Below are 18,242 nucleotides of genomic sequence, written 5' to 3' on the forward strand. Positions count from 1 at the left end.
CTGAACACATCTGCACACAAGTAGTTTCCGTCCGTGATAGAGACTACTATGGCAAAATGTGCTTTTTGAGACCACAAAATTATTTTTGCTTTTTTCCAATTTTGTATGTTGTTTAATATTGAATATTGGCAATGGCCTGGCAACTCCCACAACAATGTTTTCTATAAAACATATCTAAAAACACAATTACTGACAATATCACAGCCTGGCAGACAACACCAGTCAGATTTGCTTTGCCAATCTTTGTTATGTTTTGAAACCTTTCTTGCATAACATGTAGGATTGCTCACATTGGAAGAATAATTCACTTGATGGTACAAATCAATTTGTGAACACAAACCTCCCACAATTGAATACAGGATTTCAGAAGTGGAGTAACTGGTGAAGACGATAATGTAACACAATATCTAATCTGAACTGTGACACAGAATGGCAACCATACAGGTTGCAGGTGGTGTGAGGATACAGTGAACTGGACGCAGAGAAGCAGGAAACGCAGGAACACAGGAGATGCAGGAGGCAGGGCATGGTGGCGTGTCGCAGGTTGGCAGGCCGAGAACTTCCACCCCCATGGAATGTCACTACTGAGCCCCGACCACAAGCCTGACTCCTGCTGCCTGCTACTAATTACTTGGCGAGTGCAGCCACCATCAGTTGGCAGCGGCTGAAAGATGCCCCAGGTGTCCTGCGGAGGCAGCCCAGTTAGTCCCGGGCGCGGCTTGCGGTCCCACCAGGAGGCCCCCACTCACCATTTGCCTGAACCTGACATGGTCGAGATTCTCGGGCTCCATCAAGCTCCTGTTAAGCCCCACACAAAGATTCCAGGCAAGCCTGCAACCAAACTGACCTGCCCCTGGCCATAGAGGATCACAGGCCCAGGTCAGAACAGAACAGGGCAGAGCAGAGGCACAAGGCAACCAGGTGCGAGGCTTGTGGGCATTCATACTCTTCCATGGGCTCTTTCCCAGACTCTAGAGATGTATAGAGCTGTAGAAAAGCTGAAAGGCTGCAGAAACTGCAGAAGTAGCAGCAAAAGAGGCCTAGAGAGGGGCCAGAGAGACAGAGAGTTGCAGCTGGTGAGCTGTTCTTCCCCCCCTCCAAGCAGAAATCGAAAAAGGGGCCATTTGGTCCAAGATGGTCCCGGACAGACAGTTGGTCCCAGATATTGCCGCAGTCACTACAAGCCCTAAATCCCCTTTCCACAGCCAGGAACGAGTATGGTGGGAAAAAACACCCTAAGACCTAGAAGGACAAGGGCCAACACTATGGATATGATGGAACCCAAGCGACAGAAGACTCCGAAGCAGACACAAACCAGGAGAAGCAACCAGACTCTGTAATCCCCTGCTCCCCACAGGCTTTCGCAATGCCCCACGGCAACGCAGCAGAAAATCATGAGCTTGCCCACCCAATAGGGATTATGGGCTTTTTCCATCGCACAAGAAGCCAAGCCCTAGTCGGGAGCTCAGAGATAACAACTCCAGAGCCCGTAGAACACATTACATCAGCTATCACACGGACCCCAAGGCCAGCAGCTCCGGCACTGTCACCCGGCTTAACCTCAGTCCTAGCTCTTGATCAAACTGACCATACGGTGGACGGAACACCGGCCACATGAAGTGATATAACCCCTCTGCCATCAGAGCAAGACTGAAGTACATCGTCCCGTTCTGGGCTAACGGTACCTATGTACCTACCTACAGCGAACGCCCAGCCAGCAACCTCAATTCTACTGCCCAGCGAAAAGAACTGGCTGCTACTATCCGGCTTCCCAGGAATACCATCTGCAGTACCTACAGCTCCCTCAGTTGACTCAAACAGAAGCCACACACCGGACATCCTTGGATCAACAGGCCCCAGAGCGGGCCTTACAGCTCCGCCTGGATGCACACCTCGATTCAACTCAGGCCTGGATCACAAAGGCTATAGCTTAAATGCAACAAACCCCCCTTGCCAAGCCAAATTAGCCCAATTGCTCCAGGCAATTGTAAAGGTAGAACCTTCAATGAGCGGAAACTTAGAGCTGGGCTCTACAGGTGGACACGCAAATGTCCACCAGACTTCGGAACGGACAGGAGCAAGAGCATATGAGACACAAAAGGGGAACAGTCCACAATCATACTTAGGAGCCTCCAGCTCAACTCATCGTTCATACTTAATTGGCTCCGCTTTATCTTCATCAAGCCTCCTTGAACAAGCTGCATTTGAAATAGGCTCTGGAAGCCACGACCAAAAAATCCCGAGAAACAATGATCCTTCAATATGGTCAGACAGCACTTCCAAAGATCATCGCTCCATATCATCCAATACAACCAATTAGCCTTCGAAAACTGTGGTATAAGAATCAAACTAGCATGGGTCAAGGGTCACACAACAGCCTTCCTGGACGAGCTCCCCAGCCAGCCTACCTACTCTATATTAAAAAGTTGCCAGTGCTCTCAAAGCCCAAAACCCCCCACTGCTTTTATTCGCACTGTTTTCCAAGGGATGCGATGACCCAGGAACGAAACCAGACTAGAGGACACAGCCGCAGCAGAACAATGCATCATTCTTTTGCTCACCATGCCACCCCAGTTTAGACCTGGCCATATGCAAATCAGTCTTGACCCTGTACCTCATGGGAGCAAAAGAATGATGGATTTTACCCAGATCTCTTGACTGGGGGTGAATGTTTTGATTTGTTCTGCATTCCGTCCATCAATTGTGTGTCTTTTGCTTTCTCGCCCTAAGTGCACCAGGTATGCCCAGACGTGGGTCCCGGGCTAACTGTGCCACTGGGATCAAGCTATCCTGGCTGAAGAGGGGTGAAACCCTGAAACCGGTCCTAGGATGCTTATTTCCGGTCCAGGGAGGACCTGGCTTGGCAGTTCGGGCTGGACTGTTCCCATGAGGCACAGAGTCAAGACTGATTTGCATATGGCCAGGTCTAAACTGTGGTGGCATGGTGAGCAAAAGAATGATCGATTTAACCCAGATCTCTTGACTGGGGGTGAATGTTTTGATTTTTTTCTGCATTCCGTCCATCCATTGTGTGTCTTTTGCCTACTCTGACTTATGGCAGTGAAGTCACTCAAGGGAAGGAAACTTGGCCTGGGGACAAACTATTCACAAGAATCTGTAAATCCACCCTGCGCTTGCCAAAAAGAGCATCTCCAGCCTAAGTGAGATTTGATATGACATCACCAAGCAGCGCTGGGCAACCGGTGGTTGCTTTCACAACTTCTGCCACCAGCTCAGATTGTCGCCGCGTGAGTCTGTGCACGCTCTGATCTGGCTTGAACTGGAGCACTCAGGAGGAGGATCGTCATACAAGATCCAACCTGACACCTTGCTGAGGGGCTTCTCAAGAATAGAAGCCTGGAGCAAACACCTCTCCCAGCAAGTATTCCAGAAACTGACCCCTGCCAAGGCCCAAAAAAAAAATTGACACTAGAGGACAAAGCAACTTTGTGTAAACACGTGTACGCATGGTGAATGATGACTTTGCACACCTCAACAAAGCAACAGAGCTACATAACTAATCCCTATCCATTATGGATTCCATCCAGGCTGGTGGCACTAAGAATGGGGGAGTGGAACGTCTTTGGACCACCTTCCGTCGGGCTGGCGACGCTCTGCTGACCTCGACACAAGCTGGAGCAGGTGGCAAGCAAATGGAATGTACAAAAGAGCTCAATCATTCATTCATAACATTAACAGCACCATATGTCACGCTTCGGCCAGTCTCATGCCGCACATTGACGGGCAAATAACTAGTTTCCCCGGGCTGGTATAACTCAAGTTCTGTAAGGTAATTATCTTCTACGAGGTTGTTAACTTTATCTCGGTGCCGTTCTCTATATTACCGGGCTTGGTATAATTAACTCTCATTTACATTGCAGATGAGATAGGGTGATTTCTTCCCCTCTCTATGGATTCATTTTCTTCCCTATTCAGCTCTACGGCTAGTTCTCGGATAATCCCAAATGGATTAACTACAACTACACTGCAACTGTGATGCGGGTAAGTGTTCTCCCCGTTTTTACTATCATTGATTGATCCCATCATGGAATGGGTAATCTAACGTGCACCTTCATCCTTCTTACAAACTACCCACCCCCGGGAGCAGTGATCAGGGCCATCCAACTACAGGCACCTGGAATAGGTCAGTAACTTAGGCACCTAAAGGTCCCACTTACGAACACTAGTTTGCATCATTTAATGATCTCCTTCTCATACTTATCCCTATAGGTTGCTTCCTACACTCCCCTTGTCCTGAGGAAGACCTGCAAGCAGAGGATTAAAATACCCTCTACGCATTAAGTCTGGTCAAAACATCAACATTTATCTCCTGTGGAGCCTGTGCCATATGTCATAGTATTCCGTCCAACCAATGGATGATATCTCTCTGCAACCTTTACAAACTGTGTAGATTAACAACAAAAATAATGAACTGTGGACAGGCCATAACTAGCTGCTGCTAATGTTATTTACAACCAGTTTAGATTGTAAATTTGTTGTAATTACCTCCATTGAACTATCCTCACTCTGTGACCTTTTCACCTCCATCTATTGCACGCACGAGCACTACTCCTTTACACCCCTTCCTTTTAGAGCAACTTTTTGATTACTATAGAACTTGGTAATGTCTTTACCTTCTCATTTTCTTCTGTGAATAAAACAGATATATTCATTAAACTGTTGGGTGCCTTATCCTTCTCCAGGTGCATATTTGAAAGTTTTACATGTATTGATTACCATGTGCTGATTTCATGCATGCAACAAATGTTATTCAAATTAGAAACATCTTTGACTTGATGCGAGATAAGAGAGTCTAGGACCATCTGTTTCCTTCCTGGACAAAAGCAATCCTGCATGCAGCAGAGGCACCCTTGCACCACGGTGCAAAAGTGTCTGCATTTGGGCTAGGCTGCCAGAACAACTCCAGCTCAGGGAGAAATTACAGCACTGCACCGTATTGCATAAATATGGTGCATGCCTGCCCTTTCACTTTGGCGTGGTGTAGTGAAGCATGGTTGCTTGCTGCGCTGCCCTATGCCAAAATCTCATAAATGAGGGCCTTAGTCTATGCTGCATCTTCAGAGTGTTTGAGCTATAGGTCTGCTTGAGTGAGTGATATTTATTGCATGTTTGTCATTGCCTAATTTTTTTCACTAGTGCCTCCAGCTATGCTCCATTGAGTACCGCCTCATGGGACTGAAGTGTAGATTGTGCCGACCCCTGTGACTTATTCGTGCTGGAATGTACCTTAAATAATGTCCTCCAGTAGTAAGGTGGGAGGGGGTTTCTATGCAAAGTCCACCTCCTGTGGCTCTGGCTTTGGTGGTCTGACTGCTGGTCTCTCCTCGGTATGGCACTTTAAGCAGCATCAAAGCTTGGACACTTCCTCAGTTATCCTGTTTGTGACGCCCACTGAATTGTTTCCCTCATGCAGCTCAAAATTAGATTTGTGGTTTGGTAAGAGAGAACTTTCCAAAGCGCTTGCCATCTCGGCCATGAACTCCTTCGCCAGCATTTCTAGATCTGAATCACTAAACCTTCTTTTCCTCTTGTAGTGAACAACTTCCTGGGACTCCTGACTTCTCATCGTGCTCTGCCACACTGCTTCTGAGCACCTCTACCTTCTCAACTCACACTGAGCCTGGCTCACTTACTGGTTCGCTGATGTCATCAGACACCGCCCTTGCGACATTCATAATTTGTTAATGATACCAATTTGGCAATTTTGACTATTTGTTTGGCAAATGGAAATCATAACATTTTGCCTATGCTAATTCTTATGGATCGGTATACTTCAATTTGTTAACAGTCGTTAATTTTTGCGAATTATAAATAGGAAATGTTGCTGTTCATATATCACGGCCTTAGTTATGTATTCTGATATAGTAAAATAAGGTATAACACCGCTCACTAGACAGCATCTGTACACCCATGTAAGCCTGTTATGAGCCCCAATGTACCCCAATATAAGCGTAGGTAGATACACAACCTTTTACCTACATCTGTCCTACCATCGTTTTACATAATGGGTCTGGCGCTGAACTTTTACCTAGTTAGGTGCTACATGACTGTTGTGTGGCTTTCTCCGAAAAACTATCCTCATGTATTATGCATGAGAATTCTCAGTATTACAGCAGGTTCACCATCTTCTGCATAATAACTCTGTATAAGAGTCACCTCTATCCTTAACCTTGCCCGACATACCCATAGTACACTTCTAGATAGAACACCTGAGGGTACCTTTCGGATAAATAAGCACTACATCTTCACTGGGCAAGCTAGAGGAGAAAAAGACTTCCATGCTGACGCGAGGCGCTGCGGTTCCTGCACACAGACACTCCAGCACGCAGTGGTCTGACTTCCTTCGCGGGGTGTCCTTCTTGAGACCAAGTTTGGGTCCTTCGCTCTCCCACGTCAAGTAATGGGGTTGGCTTTATCCTTAGGGGATTCTTGGCTTTACACCTACATACATGCTAGGTACATTTAGGCACATCTAGTTAGGGTTGACATCGTAGGAGTACGCATTATTACTGTCATATATCCATATGCTTGCATATATCCATTGTTTTAGCACTATGGTAGAATTCTACCTTTTCTTTACTCTGCTGGTGCTTATAACCGTATATATTTGTTTCTGTCTCACGGTTGTTGCATCACACGTATTTTACACTAGAATGACGCTGGTTCAATAAGTGCTTATTGAAAATGTCCCCTCCGTTTATTCTGTGTGTCTCTCTGAGACAAAGTGAGCACGAGGGACTGAGCAAAAAGTACTGCACTGTTTCCACGATCCCTGAGGGGTCAGGATTGTCATGTTCAATGGTTGACAGAAGCTATCCGCTCCTTGGTAAGAGGGGCTAGTAGTGGCACTGTGAGCTAGCTGGACTGACAGACTAACATATCCTTTGAGGGTGTCTGGAATCAGTCTAGATACCAATCCCTCAGTTTATGTTGTGTAAATGTGCAGATCCTATATATATTTGTAGGAACTACACGACAATCCTCCCCAGGATAATATCCATATCCCTTCCCAAATTCGGTTTTTCCCTAGCAAGAGAAGAACGATTGCTTTAATCTAAAAATCTAAAAAATTTATTTTATATTATGTTAGGTGAATTTGCAAAGACAACTAACACCAGAGCCCTGGTCTCTTGGCGCTATGATACATGATTGGAATTAAACTCATACGCACAGTCTGTAATCCCTTCAGTACACCATCATCCTACATTAAAAACAAGTTTCGCGTTGAATAAGGCCTTATGTCTCAGGGCACTGACAAGGAATTCTCTTTTCCAAGCCAGGTAATTTCAACAGGAAAGAAGAGTAAGAAGGTATTTTAGGACAACCTATAGGTAACAAGAGTGGTATTTGCTCATCTAGTATTCTGTCCATGGCTGTGGGAAAGAATTTGAGAATGGACCTCAACGTGAACGTTGGACACGAAGAGCTGGGACTCGATCTTTTGAAGAGACAGCTGGAGAACATACTAGCTGAGAGTTGTTGCTCATGAGTTCTGTGAATGTGACGCGTGACAATTAGGGGTGGGCGGAATTTGCGGAATTAACCTTCGCAAATTATCGCGAGAATGTTTAAAATTATCGCAAACAAGCAGAAATATCGCGAAGATGCGGAAGTTTTTTTCCGGCATGTTCGCGAGATTTTCTGCATGGTTGCGGGTCGCCAACTTACCCATGTGGTTGCTTGCGGGCGCGGCCATCTTGATTTGAGTTGTTCTCGCGGTGCATGATCGCGAGAAGAAAGACGTGATCGCGCGACGCATGACGTCACTGCGGGCGCGAACTGTCGCGAGACAGCGCAAATGGCTAAAAACAATACAACATCTCATGGAGAACGCGACCGGATCAAGAAAACTTGTCGTCGAACGCAGGGATTCAGGTAAGGCGATCGCGCGCGCGCGAGAATGTATTATTTTACAGCGCGAGCAAGAAACAAATTATCGCCAAGCTGCGGAAACCGGAATTTTTGACATTTTCGCGCTCTCCGCGGAACGCAAAAATGTCAAATTATCGCAATTTCCGCGAACGGAACGAAATTTTTGCCCAGGCCTAGTGACAATCACTTGCATTTGGTAAAACGGTATGAAGTTGGGAAGAAGGCTTTCAGGGCTAGAAGTCAGAAATTGAACCTCTGTTTTTTGGTTAAAGATTACAGTCTCTGTTCTGAGAGGGTTCAGTTTGAAGATGAAATCTGGAATGGTATTACTTACAGAAAACTTTTCAGCCAACAGACATTGAATGGAGATTTGATTTCTATACTTGCACAGAAGATTCAGGGGGTTGCAGTGCGAGGGCTTGGGTCCCAGTGGGCATTGAATCTGTATGATTAGTAACAGATAGAGAGAACAGCTGCTCACCAGGGGGCACTGGGTTTAAATGACCCCCAATGGTCCTAGCAAAGCGAAGCGTCCTTCAAGAAAGCAAGAAAAGGAGAATTAAAAGAACACATGAATATTTACATAGCATGCCTCATGAAATACGTAACAATCCTGCTGATTTAATGCTCCAATATCTGCTGTTAATTTCATGCATTCATTTATCCGAGAGTGGGCGTGGTCCAGGAAGTGTTCAATGTGCTGTACAGCAAGGGGCAAACATAGTGTAGTATTGCACAGTGATATACTGGGTATATCCAAGCAAATGCACATGCGTACAATGAAATAACTGTTTATATTATAAAGAAAAATACAAAGATATGAATAGTTTATGACCGAATTAGAGAAGAGATGTATCTTTACAACTCAGCAGAAGTGAATAGTTGAGCTCATCACATGTTGAGTTGTTGCCGGGAAGTGGCTCGTGGCTGGCAAAGGCTGGCATAAGCCTGGCCCTCCAACATTCTTTCTGGTTCTCTCTTTTTCAAATCAGAACATTCCAGCCTCAGTGGGCGGAATGTTCCTACAGCAGTATAGTCCTTCTGCCCCGGGCTATACTGATTGTTAAAGGCCCTCTCCTTTGGTAGGTCAGTTCAGGGAATTTAAGGACCCTTATATGACCGGCCAGCGGTCTTTAAGGCTGGGTTACCTGACTGGAAGTGGGCATTCCCTCATTTGTGTGGGCTCTCGACTCATGCTAATTAGGGGATGCCCATGTAACTGTGCCAGGTGTATTGCTGACACTCGCCCCGGGGTAAAATAGGTTTGTGCGATGCTAGGGACACAGGGCGTGAGTACTTTTGGCTGGTTTTATGATTTTTTAACTGGTTGGATGCATTTGTACATAGATAATTTTGTGTTTATGTTTGCAGCATACATTTGTGAGCCTTATTTTTGGTGAGTGTGCAGTTTTGGAATTGATATTGTCGAACGTTTTGGCTTTGGCCGGAAAAGAGCCTTTCAAATGTCAATTGTTAACAGCCAGAGCGATACTTGGGAAGGGCAAAGGGAACAAGGAGTCGTTTGAATACATTGATGGCACGGAATAGCTTGATACCACTGTATACAATAAAAGAGTTATAGAATATGGTGGCTCCTTAAAGTAGTTTCACACACAAAAGGTCATGATTTTGTATTGCCCTCAACACAGTAGTTTTCCCAGTTAACAGCTTGCTTCGGTCACTGGGCACCCACGCATGTTGAGTTCACTGTGTCTGCCAAGCCAGGTTTGCTCTATACAAGTAGCATTGCATGTAAACACACATGCGTACACACATGCACACATACAGACATTCATACACACATACATATATAAACATATACATACATACATGCACAATATCACTCCCTGAAACCCCCTTTCCCCAAGCAGCACTCAGAGGCAGGGTGACTATTGATGCCCGCAGAGCGTGAACTCACCTCTGAGAACAGCCACTGACACTGAGACCAGGGGATCCAGTAAACCACGTCTGTCTATTCCACACCGGTAGCTCCCGGCGTCTTCCGACCGCAGCCCCTCCATGACCACCGTGAATGACCCGGTCTGCGGCGAATCCCTGATGGTCACGCGGCCCTCAGTCACCTCTCGCTCAGAGATCGATGTTTGTACAAGTTTGTCGCAGAGCCGGGTTGCTCCTCGACACCAATACTTGGAATAATCGCGGTCTCCTGCCTCATATCTGCATTCAATGGACACCGACTCTCCAAGGGTCCCTGTGACCTCTTCTGGACCGGTCAGAGCCTGGCCGCGTGCTTGGAAGAGAAATGACAAAGTGACCCATGAGCACGGGCAGCCTGACCCCTCAGTATAACCATTATCAGAAAAAAACGTGCTCTTAAATTAGATATGTTTGTAAAATTTCTGTTCACTGTCTTCTGATCAACAATTAGTTACTCAGATATTTATTAACCTGAAAGGGAGATAAAAAGAAACAAAATACTGCAAATCGAATAAGGAATGCTGGCTTTACAGGGAAATTACAGAAAAACATTAGCAAGAGCAAACTGTCATCTCAATATAACCATTATCAAGTCAAAAAAAAGATTTATTCTTAAATCAGAATTCGTTTATGAAATGTGCTGTATATCTTGAAAGAGCAATAAAAATTAAGAAAATACTGCAACTAGAATAAGAGATGTTGCAGATACCTTTATGAATGGAATTTGTAAGTTACAAGCCACAGTTCACCGTGGATCCGTTCTCCGTTACCACCAGGAGACTCTGGAAGTTAGCTTGAGCCCAGTTGAAAGCAGTGGCATAGCTAGGGAGGGCAGTAGGGGGGGTCCGCCCCAGGCGGCACTCTCTTTTTGGGCAAGCAGATGAGCAATTTGTCTGTCGACTACCACCTGTCCCCCCCTCTTACCTGCTCTGCTCACCCAACTCAGGGACCGTCCCAGGAGGCAATATGTCTAGCTGCGCCATTGGTCGAAGGTCATCACAACTCCATTTTTAATGGTTTTCTGAAATGCAAGCGGTTGGGTCATGCACTGACGGGGCGGCTCTTCTGCTATGGCGGAGCAGCGTTGTCAAACTGCTGGAACCAGCCGATGTATGTGAACTAAAATGATCGTAAACCTGTTATAAAACTGCTTTATGATCATTTTAATTTACTCCATAGCTGAGCCGAGTCTTGAGGACGGGGCCAGCAAGAGGATTGGTGGGCTGAGGCCACACTGCCAGTGCGCATGTCGGTTTGGCCGGCATCTATGGCCGCCCAAACCGACATGCTCCCTTGGGTATCTCCAGGCTATTGCTTGGCGATATCAGCAGGCTCAGGAGCACAGGCTCCCAGTCCCTGGTAAATTAAATCCAATAGGCCGCACCCTGCTCGTCACACCAGCAAGTTGCCCCAAGGAACTGTGGTCAATGTAGTGGCGACGGCGAGTACGCCTGTGCCACAGTGTTTACAAAAAAGTATGTGTCGCATTAGCCATCCCTGGACACGTGTTTCGAGGTAGTTGCCTCTCGTCAGCAGGGAGCAGGTAAGTGTATAGGGGTGCCGCGTGGACTGCCAAAATGTAATTAAAACAGGTAGAGTACCTCTCATGGCGCGCAGGTGCAGGTCCAAGGCTCGTCAGCCCGATAGCTCAAGGGAGCCGTAATAAATTAAATCCAATAGGCCGCACCCTGCTCGTCACACCAGCAAGTTGCCCCAAGGAACTGTGGTCAATGTAGTGGCGACGGCGAGTACGCCTGTGCCACAGTGTTTACAAAAAAGTATGTGTCGCATTAGCCATCCCTGGACACATTAGCGAGAGCAAACTGGCATCTCAATATAACCATTATCAAGTCAAAAAAAAGATTTATTCTTAAATCAGAATTCGTTTGTGAAATGTGCTGTATATCTTGAAAGAGCAATAACAATTAAGAAAATACTACAACTAGAATAAGAGATGTTGCAGATACCTTTATGAATGGAATTTGTAAGTTACAAGCCACAGTTCACCGTGGATCCGTTCTCTATTGCTACCAGGAGACTCTGGAAGTTAGCTTGAGCCCAGTTGAAAGCAGTGGCATAGCTAGGGAGGGCAGTAGAGGGGGTCCGCCCCAGGCGGCACTCTTTTTTTGGGCAAGCAGATGAGCAATTCGTCTGTCGACTACCACCTGTCCCCCCCTCTTACCTGCTCTGCTCACCCAACTCAGGGACCGTCCCAGGAGGCAATATGTCTAGCTACGCCATTGGTCGAAGGTCATCACAGCTCCATTTTTAATGGTTTTCTGAAATGCAAGCGGTTGGGTCATGCACTGACGGGGCGGCTCTTCTGCTATGGCGGAGCAGCGTTGTCCAACTACTGGAACCAGCCGATGTATGTGAACTAAAATGATCGTAAACCTGTTATAAAACTGCTTTATGATCATTTTATTTTACTTCATAGCTGAGCCGAGTCTTGAGGACGGGGCCAGCAAGAGGATTGGTGGGCTGAGGCCACACTGCCAGTGCGCATGTCGGTTTGGCCGGCGTCTATGGCCGCCCAAACCGACATGCTCCCTTGGGTATTTCCAGGCTATTGCTTGGCGATATCAGCAGGCTCAGGAGCACAGGCTCCCAGTCCCTGGTAGAACTCGGAGCCAGCCCGCTCCACCCAGTTCCGACGCTTCTCTCATGCCGGGTAATACCAGCATGAGCGTAGCGTCTGGATTGACGCAGGGGACTCTAGGAGCCCGTGCATGCATCGGAGCTGAAGAGGCGGCGAGGATGAAGGTACGTTTTGCTTGTTTTATTTTTTAACCTCATCCTGCCTACACTGATTTCCCCTGCTTGCAGCCACTAATTAGGCCAAGATTCAGAGCATTACAAAATGGCGCTCTGTTAATGAGGCGCTCGTGAACCCATTCTTTAGAATAATGTGCCAATAGCAATGACCTTTAAGCCAGCAGTTCAGCAATCCCAGGGGACATTCTTGTTTCTTTCCAGCTAGACTTTCACAGAGTGTGAGCTTTCGAGCATGGAAAGAAACCAAAATTGCCAAATGCTTGTATGTGCACTGACGCCATACTCAAGTGAAGAAGGTACATCACCCCAGAGTAAACCATTGGGGAGACATCAGAACTTTAACCACATTTAGAGTTCATGTAGCCAAAATATACAAAGATGGTGGAGAGTAGAGGGGCTAGAATGATTCAAATGTGGCACACTGATTTATAATTTTATGGTCAATTCAGAATATGTATTGCACACCCAAGTTCAACCTGGTGATGAAAGGTGTGTCATCTGACTACAACACACTATGAGAGAAACACTGATAATACCAGTCCCAAAACCCACAGAGACCCAACGCTACTCGCCTGCTGTGAAAGCTAAGCACTGACTATCCTGTGTAGTGTTCACAGTGAGTAAGATACTTAAGAAAAAGCCCTACATCTGATAAGCAGACTAATGCACGAGGAGTAATCAGGGCTTCTCCCAGGTAGAAGCACAACGCTTAGACGGGTCCTACATTTTACCCACGGGTTATTGGTATCTGAAGAAACCTATGTACTCAATATTAATTATGCATTTGACACACTGGGGTGGGAATACATGTGGCTAGTTATAGAAAGGATGGAATTGGATCCAATTTTTCATAGCTGAGTCCAACGATCACAGGGAGCTGGAAACTCGAGAGAGGTACCAGACAGGGATGCTCCCCACCCCTGACACTGTTTGCATCACCTATGGAGCGAATAGCGTGTAAGGTGCATAGAGATCTGTCTCAATAAGGGGGCAGGGGTGCAGTGGAGCTGGAGCGGGGGATGGAACCCACGCCAAGGATATATTGGTGTATTTAACAGAAGAGGGCCAATCAGTTCCTCTTCACCACAAGGAGTTGGACAGGTTCACGGATGTAGCAGGCCTACTCACTAACTGGGGGAAACAAAACTATTTCCATACCTGGAGGAGCATGTCCTCTAGGGTTTTAAATGTACTCTTCCTCCATTTAGAATAAAAGTTACTAATAAAGCCAGGAACAATGCTCAATAAATATGGGAAAGGGTCTGGGGACTGATCGACGCAGGAGGATTCTGGAAAACTCTTCCATTATCTACCATGGACGGATCTCAGTGGCTAAAATGGCCTTTCTCCCACAATACCTTTACACATTGCAGAACCCTATGGCCCGATCCCAGTTAAAGTATTCCAGTAATTAGGTATGCTCCTGTGCTGTCTAGTCAGGGCCTGCAAATATAACAGTGTTAAACTGGCCACTCTCAGTTTTAAACTTGCCACTCTCAGTGTTAAACTGGCCACTCTCAGTGTTAAACTGGCCACTCCCAGTGTTAGACTGGCCACTCTTAGTGTTAAACTGGCCACTCTCAGTGTTACACAGGCCACTCTCAGTGTTAAACTGGCCACTCTCAGTGTTAGACTGGCCACTCTCAGTGTTACACTGGCCACTCTCAGTGTTAAACTGGCCACTCTCAGTGTTACACTGGCCACTCCCAGTGTTAAACTGGCCACTCTCAGTGTTAAACTGGCCACTCTCAGTGTTAAACTTGCCACTCTCAGTGTTAGACTGGCCACTCTCAGTGTTAAACTGGCCACTCTCAGTGTTAGACTGGCCACTCTCAGTGTTAAACTGGCCACTCTCAGTGTTAAACTGTCCGTTCTCAGTGTTAAACTGGCCACTCTCAATGTTAAACTGGCCACTCTCAGTGTTACACTGCCCATTCTCAGTGTTACACTGGCCATTCTCAGTGTTACACTGCCCATTCTCAGTGTTAAACTGGCCATTCTCAGTGTTAATCTGGCCACTCGCAGTGTTAAACTTGACACTCTCAGTTTTAAACCGCCACTCTCAGTGCTAAACTGCCCACTCCCAGTGTTACACTGGCCGCTCTTAGTGTTAAACAGGCCACTCCCAGTGTTACACTGGCCACTCCCAGTGTTAAACTGGCCACTCTCAGTGTTCAACTGGCCACTCTCAGTGTTAAACTGGCCACTCTCAGTGTTAAACTGGCCACTCTCAGTGTTAAAATGGCCATTCTCAGTGTTAAAATGGCCATTCTCAGTGTTAACCTGGCCACTCTCAGTGTTAAACTGGCCGTTCCGAGTGTTAAACTGGCCACTCTCAATGTTAAACTGGCCACTCTCAGTGTTACACTGCCCATTCTCAGTGTTACACTGCCCATTCTCAGTGTTAAACTGGCCATTCTCAGTGTTAATCTGGCCACTCGCAGTGTAAAACTTGACACTCTCAGTTTTAAACCGCCACTCTCAGTGCTAAACTTGACACTCTCAGTGAGACACAGCCACAGTCAGTGTTAAACTGGCCACTCTCAGTGGTAAACTGGCCACTCTCAGTGTTACGCTGTCCATTCTCATTGTTAAACTTGCCACTCTCAGTGTTAAACTGGCCGCTCACAGTATTAAACTGGCCACTCACAGTTCTAAACTGGCCACTCTCAGTGTTAAACTGGCCACTTTCAGTGTTAAACTGGCCACTCTCAGTGTTAAACTGGCCACTCTCAGTGTTAAAATGGCCATTCTCAGTGTTACACTGCCCATTCTCAGTGTTAAACTGGCCATTCTCAGTGTTAATCTGGCCACTCGCAGTGTTAAACTTGACACTCTCAGTTTTAAACCGCCACTCTCAGTGCTAAACTGGCCACTCCCAGTGTTACACTGGCCACTCTCAGTGTTAAACTGGCCACTCCCAGTGTTACACTGGCCACTCCCAGTGTTAAACTGGCCACTCTCAGTGTTCAACTGGCCACTCTCAGTGTTAAACTTGCCACTCTCAGTGTTAAACTGGCCACTCTCAGTGTTAAAATGGCCATTCTCAGTGTTAAACTGGCCACTCTCAGTGTTAAACTGGCCGTTCCCAGTGTTAACTTGCCACTCTCAGTGAGACACAGCCACAGTCAGTGTTAAACTGGCCACTCTCAGTGGTAAACTGGCCACTCTCAGTGTTACGCAGCCCATTCTCAGTGTTAAACTTGCCACTCTCAGTGTTAAACTGGCCGCTCACAGTATTAAACTGGCCACTCACAGTTCTAAACTGGCCACTCTCAGTGTTAAACTGGCCACTTTCAGTGTTAAACTGACCACTCTCAGTGTTAAACTGGCCACTCTCAGTGTTACACTGGCTGCTCCCAGTGTTACACTGGCCACTCCCAGTGGTACACTGGCCACTCCCAGTGTTAAACTGGCCACTCTCAGTGTTAAACTGGCCACTCTCAGTGTTAAACTGGCCACTCTCAGTGTTACACTGCCCATTCTCAGTGTTACACTGCCCATTCTCAGTGTTACACTGCCCATTCTCAGTGTTAAACTGGCCATTCTCAGTGTTAATCTGGCCACTCGCAGTGTTAAACTTGACACTCTCAGTTTTAAACCGCCACTCTCAGTGCTAAACTTGATACTCTCAGTGAGACACAGCCACAGTCAGTGTTAAACTGGCCACTCTCAGTGGTAAACCGGCCACTCTCAGTGTTACACTGCCCATTCTCAGTGTTAAACTTGCCACTCTCAGTGTTAAACTGACCATTCTCAGTGTTAAACTTGCCACTCTCAGTGGTAAACTGGCCACTCTCAGTGTTACACTGGCCATTCTCAGTGTTAAACTGGCCACTCTCAGTGTTAAACTGGCCACTCTCAGTGTTAAACTTGACACTCTCAGTGTTAAACAGCCACTCTCAGTGTTAAACTTGCCACTCTCAGTTTTAAACTGGCCACTCTCAGTGTTACACAGCCACAGTCAGTGTTAAAGTGGCCACTCTCAGTGGTAAACTGGCCACTCTCAGTGCTACACTGTCCATTCTCAGTGTTAAACTGGCCACTCTCAGTGTTAAACTTGACACTCTCAGTGTTAAACTGACCACTCTCAGTGTTAAACTTGCCACTCTCAGTGTTAAAATGGCCATTCTCAGTGTTAAACTGGCCACTCACAGTATTAAACTGGCCACTCACAGTTCTAAACTGGTCACTCTCAGTGTTAAACTGGCCACTCTCAGAGTTAAACTGGCCACTCTAAGTGTTACACTGGCTGCTCCCAGTGTTAAACTGGCCACTCACAGTGTTAAACTGGCCACTCTCAGTGCTAAACTGGCCACTCTTAGTGTTAGACTGGCCACTCTCAGTGTTAGACTGGCCACTCTCAGTGTTAGACTGGGCACTTTGATGTTGCTTTTCCTGTGGGCCTCATATGCACTCTTAAGGGGTGATTTACGAATACATAAAAATAGGTTTGTCTTACATTGCAAAGGCACAGCTCCCACATACGTGTCACAGCAGTGCATTTAAACTGTAGCCCATCCAGTGCAGAGTGTTGCCTCCCTAGACGCCACTTACGATGGATTTAAATAGAAGCTAATGCGCTAAATAGGGAGTTCCAATCTACAGCACATGGTTCAGCCGGGAAGCACAGGTACTTTACGACACTTAGCAGTGGTAGGTAAAGTGCGCACCGTTCTAATGACACCAAAAACAGGGTACGTAAAAAGGTGAAAAATCTGCAGTGATCCTGCAGAAGAAGCAGCTGTGCTGCACACTACAAGACTGGCTATCCTCCTAACAGAAAATTATTGACTGCACCACTTCATTTGGCATTGTCCTTGCCAGGAGCATAAACCTGAAGAAATATCAAAGCTTCCAATACAGAACCTGGCTTTTAAAATGTCATACAATCCCTAGCCTTCTCCAGACTGGACTATGGGAATGCACTATTCACAGGGAACCCAAAACAGCACTGGCTCCAGTGAAAGCCACACTCAATGTGGCAACAAGAATTGCACCTGGAGTAAGGTGCTTCTGTTATATATTACTTCTGCTCTGAGTAGTCTCAACTCACCTTCAAAAGAAGTGAGAAGCATTTTCAAAGTAGCTTGCATTACCCACAGAGCCCCGTAGAATATTGGTCTTTACATCGCATGCATTGTAAACGCATGCTATTACAAGGCGGTCGTTATAATGACCGCGTTGTCACATCACAGTACCATTACAACGCAAGTCGTTACAACGACTTGCTGTAGGGGGCGCACTGGACTTAGGAATAGTATAATTTACTATTCCAATTCCAGTGTGTGCAACAGTAGGGAAGGTGTTGGGATAGTAAATTATACTATTCCTTAGTTTAGAGCGCCCCCTACAGCAAGTCCTTGTAACGACTTGCGTTGTAATGGTACTGCGATGTAACAACGCGGTTGTTATAACAACCGTGTTGTAATCGCATGTGTTATAACGCATGCAATGTGATGGCTGTTTCCCAGCCCCGTACTGTCGCACCCTAAAATATGTGCCACATAAACGGGTCCATTGTGAGACTCTTGTTCCCCTACAAGTGCTGCATATGTTTTCCTGTAACCACCCAGTTTCAAGGAACAAAGAACTATCTCTGGGTTTTTCTCAGTAAGTGCTTCCAGAGTCTGGAC

At 46.4% G+C, this 18,242-nt stretch overlaps 1 protein-coding gene across 2 annotated transcripts in view; it reads right to left on the reverse strand.

The window, feature by feature from the left end:
- The window catches only part of LOC146863776 (uncharacterized), a 300,646-nt gene that overhangs the window by 278,352 nt on the left and 4,052 nt on the right, over positions 1–18,242 (reverse strand). For both annotated transcript variants that reach the window (XM_085628004.1, XM_085628009.1), the window contains exon 2: positions 9,812–10,144. In XM_085628004.1, the coding sequence (XP_085484130.1) occupies positions 9,812–10,144 (333 nt within the window). The remainder of the gene's footprint in view (positions 1–9,811; positions 10,145–18,242) is intronic.

This window comes from Triturus cristatus, chromosome 2_1, assembly GCF_964204655.1.
Source record: "Triturus cristatus chromosome 2_1, aTriCri1.1, whole genome shotgun sequence".
Classification (NCBI taxonomy): Eukaryota; Metazoa; Chordata; class Amphibia; order Caudata; family Salamandridae; genus Triturus; species Triturus cristatus.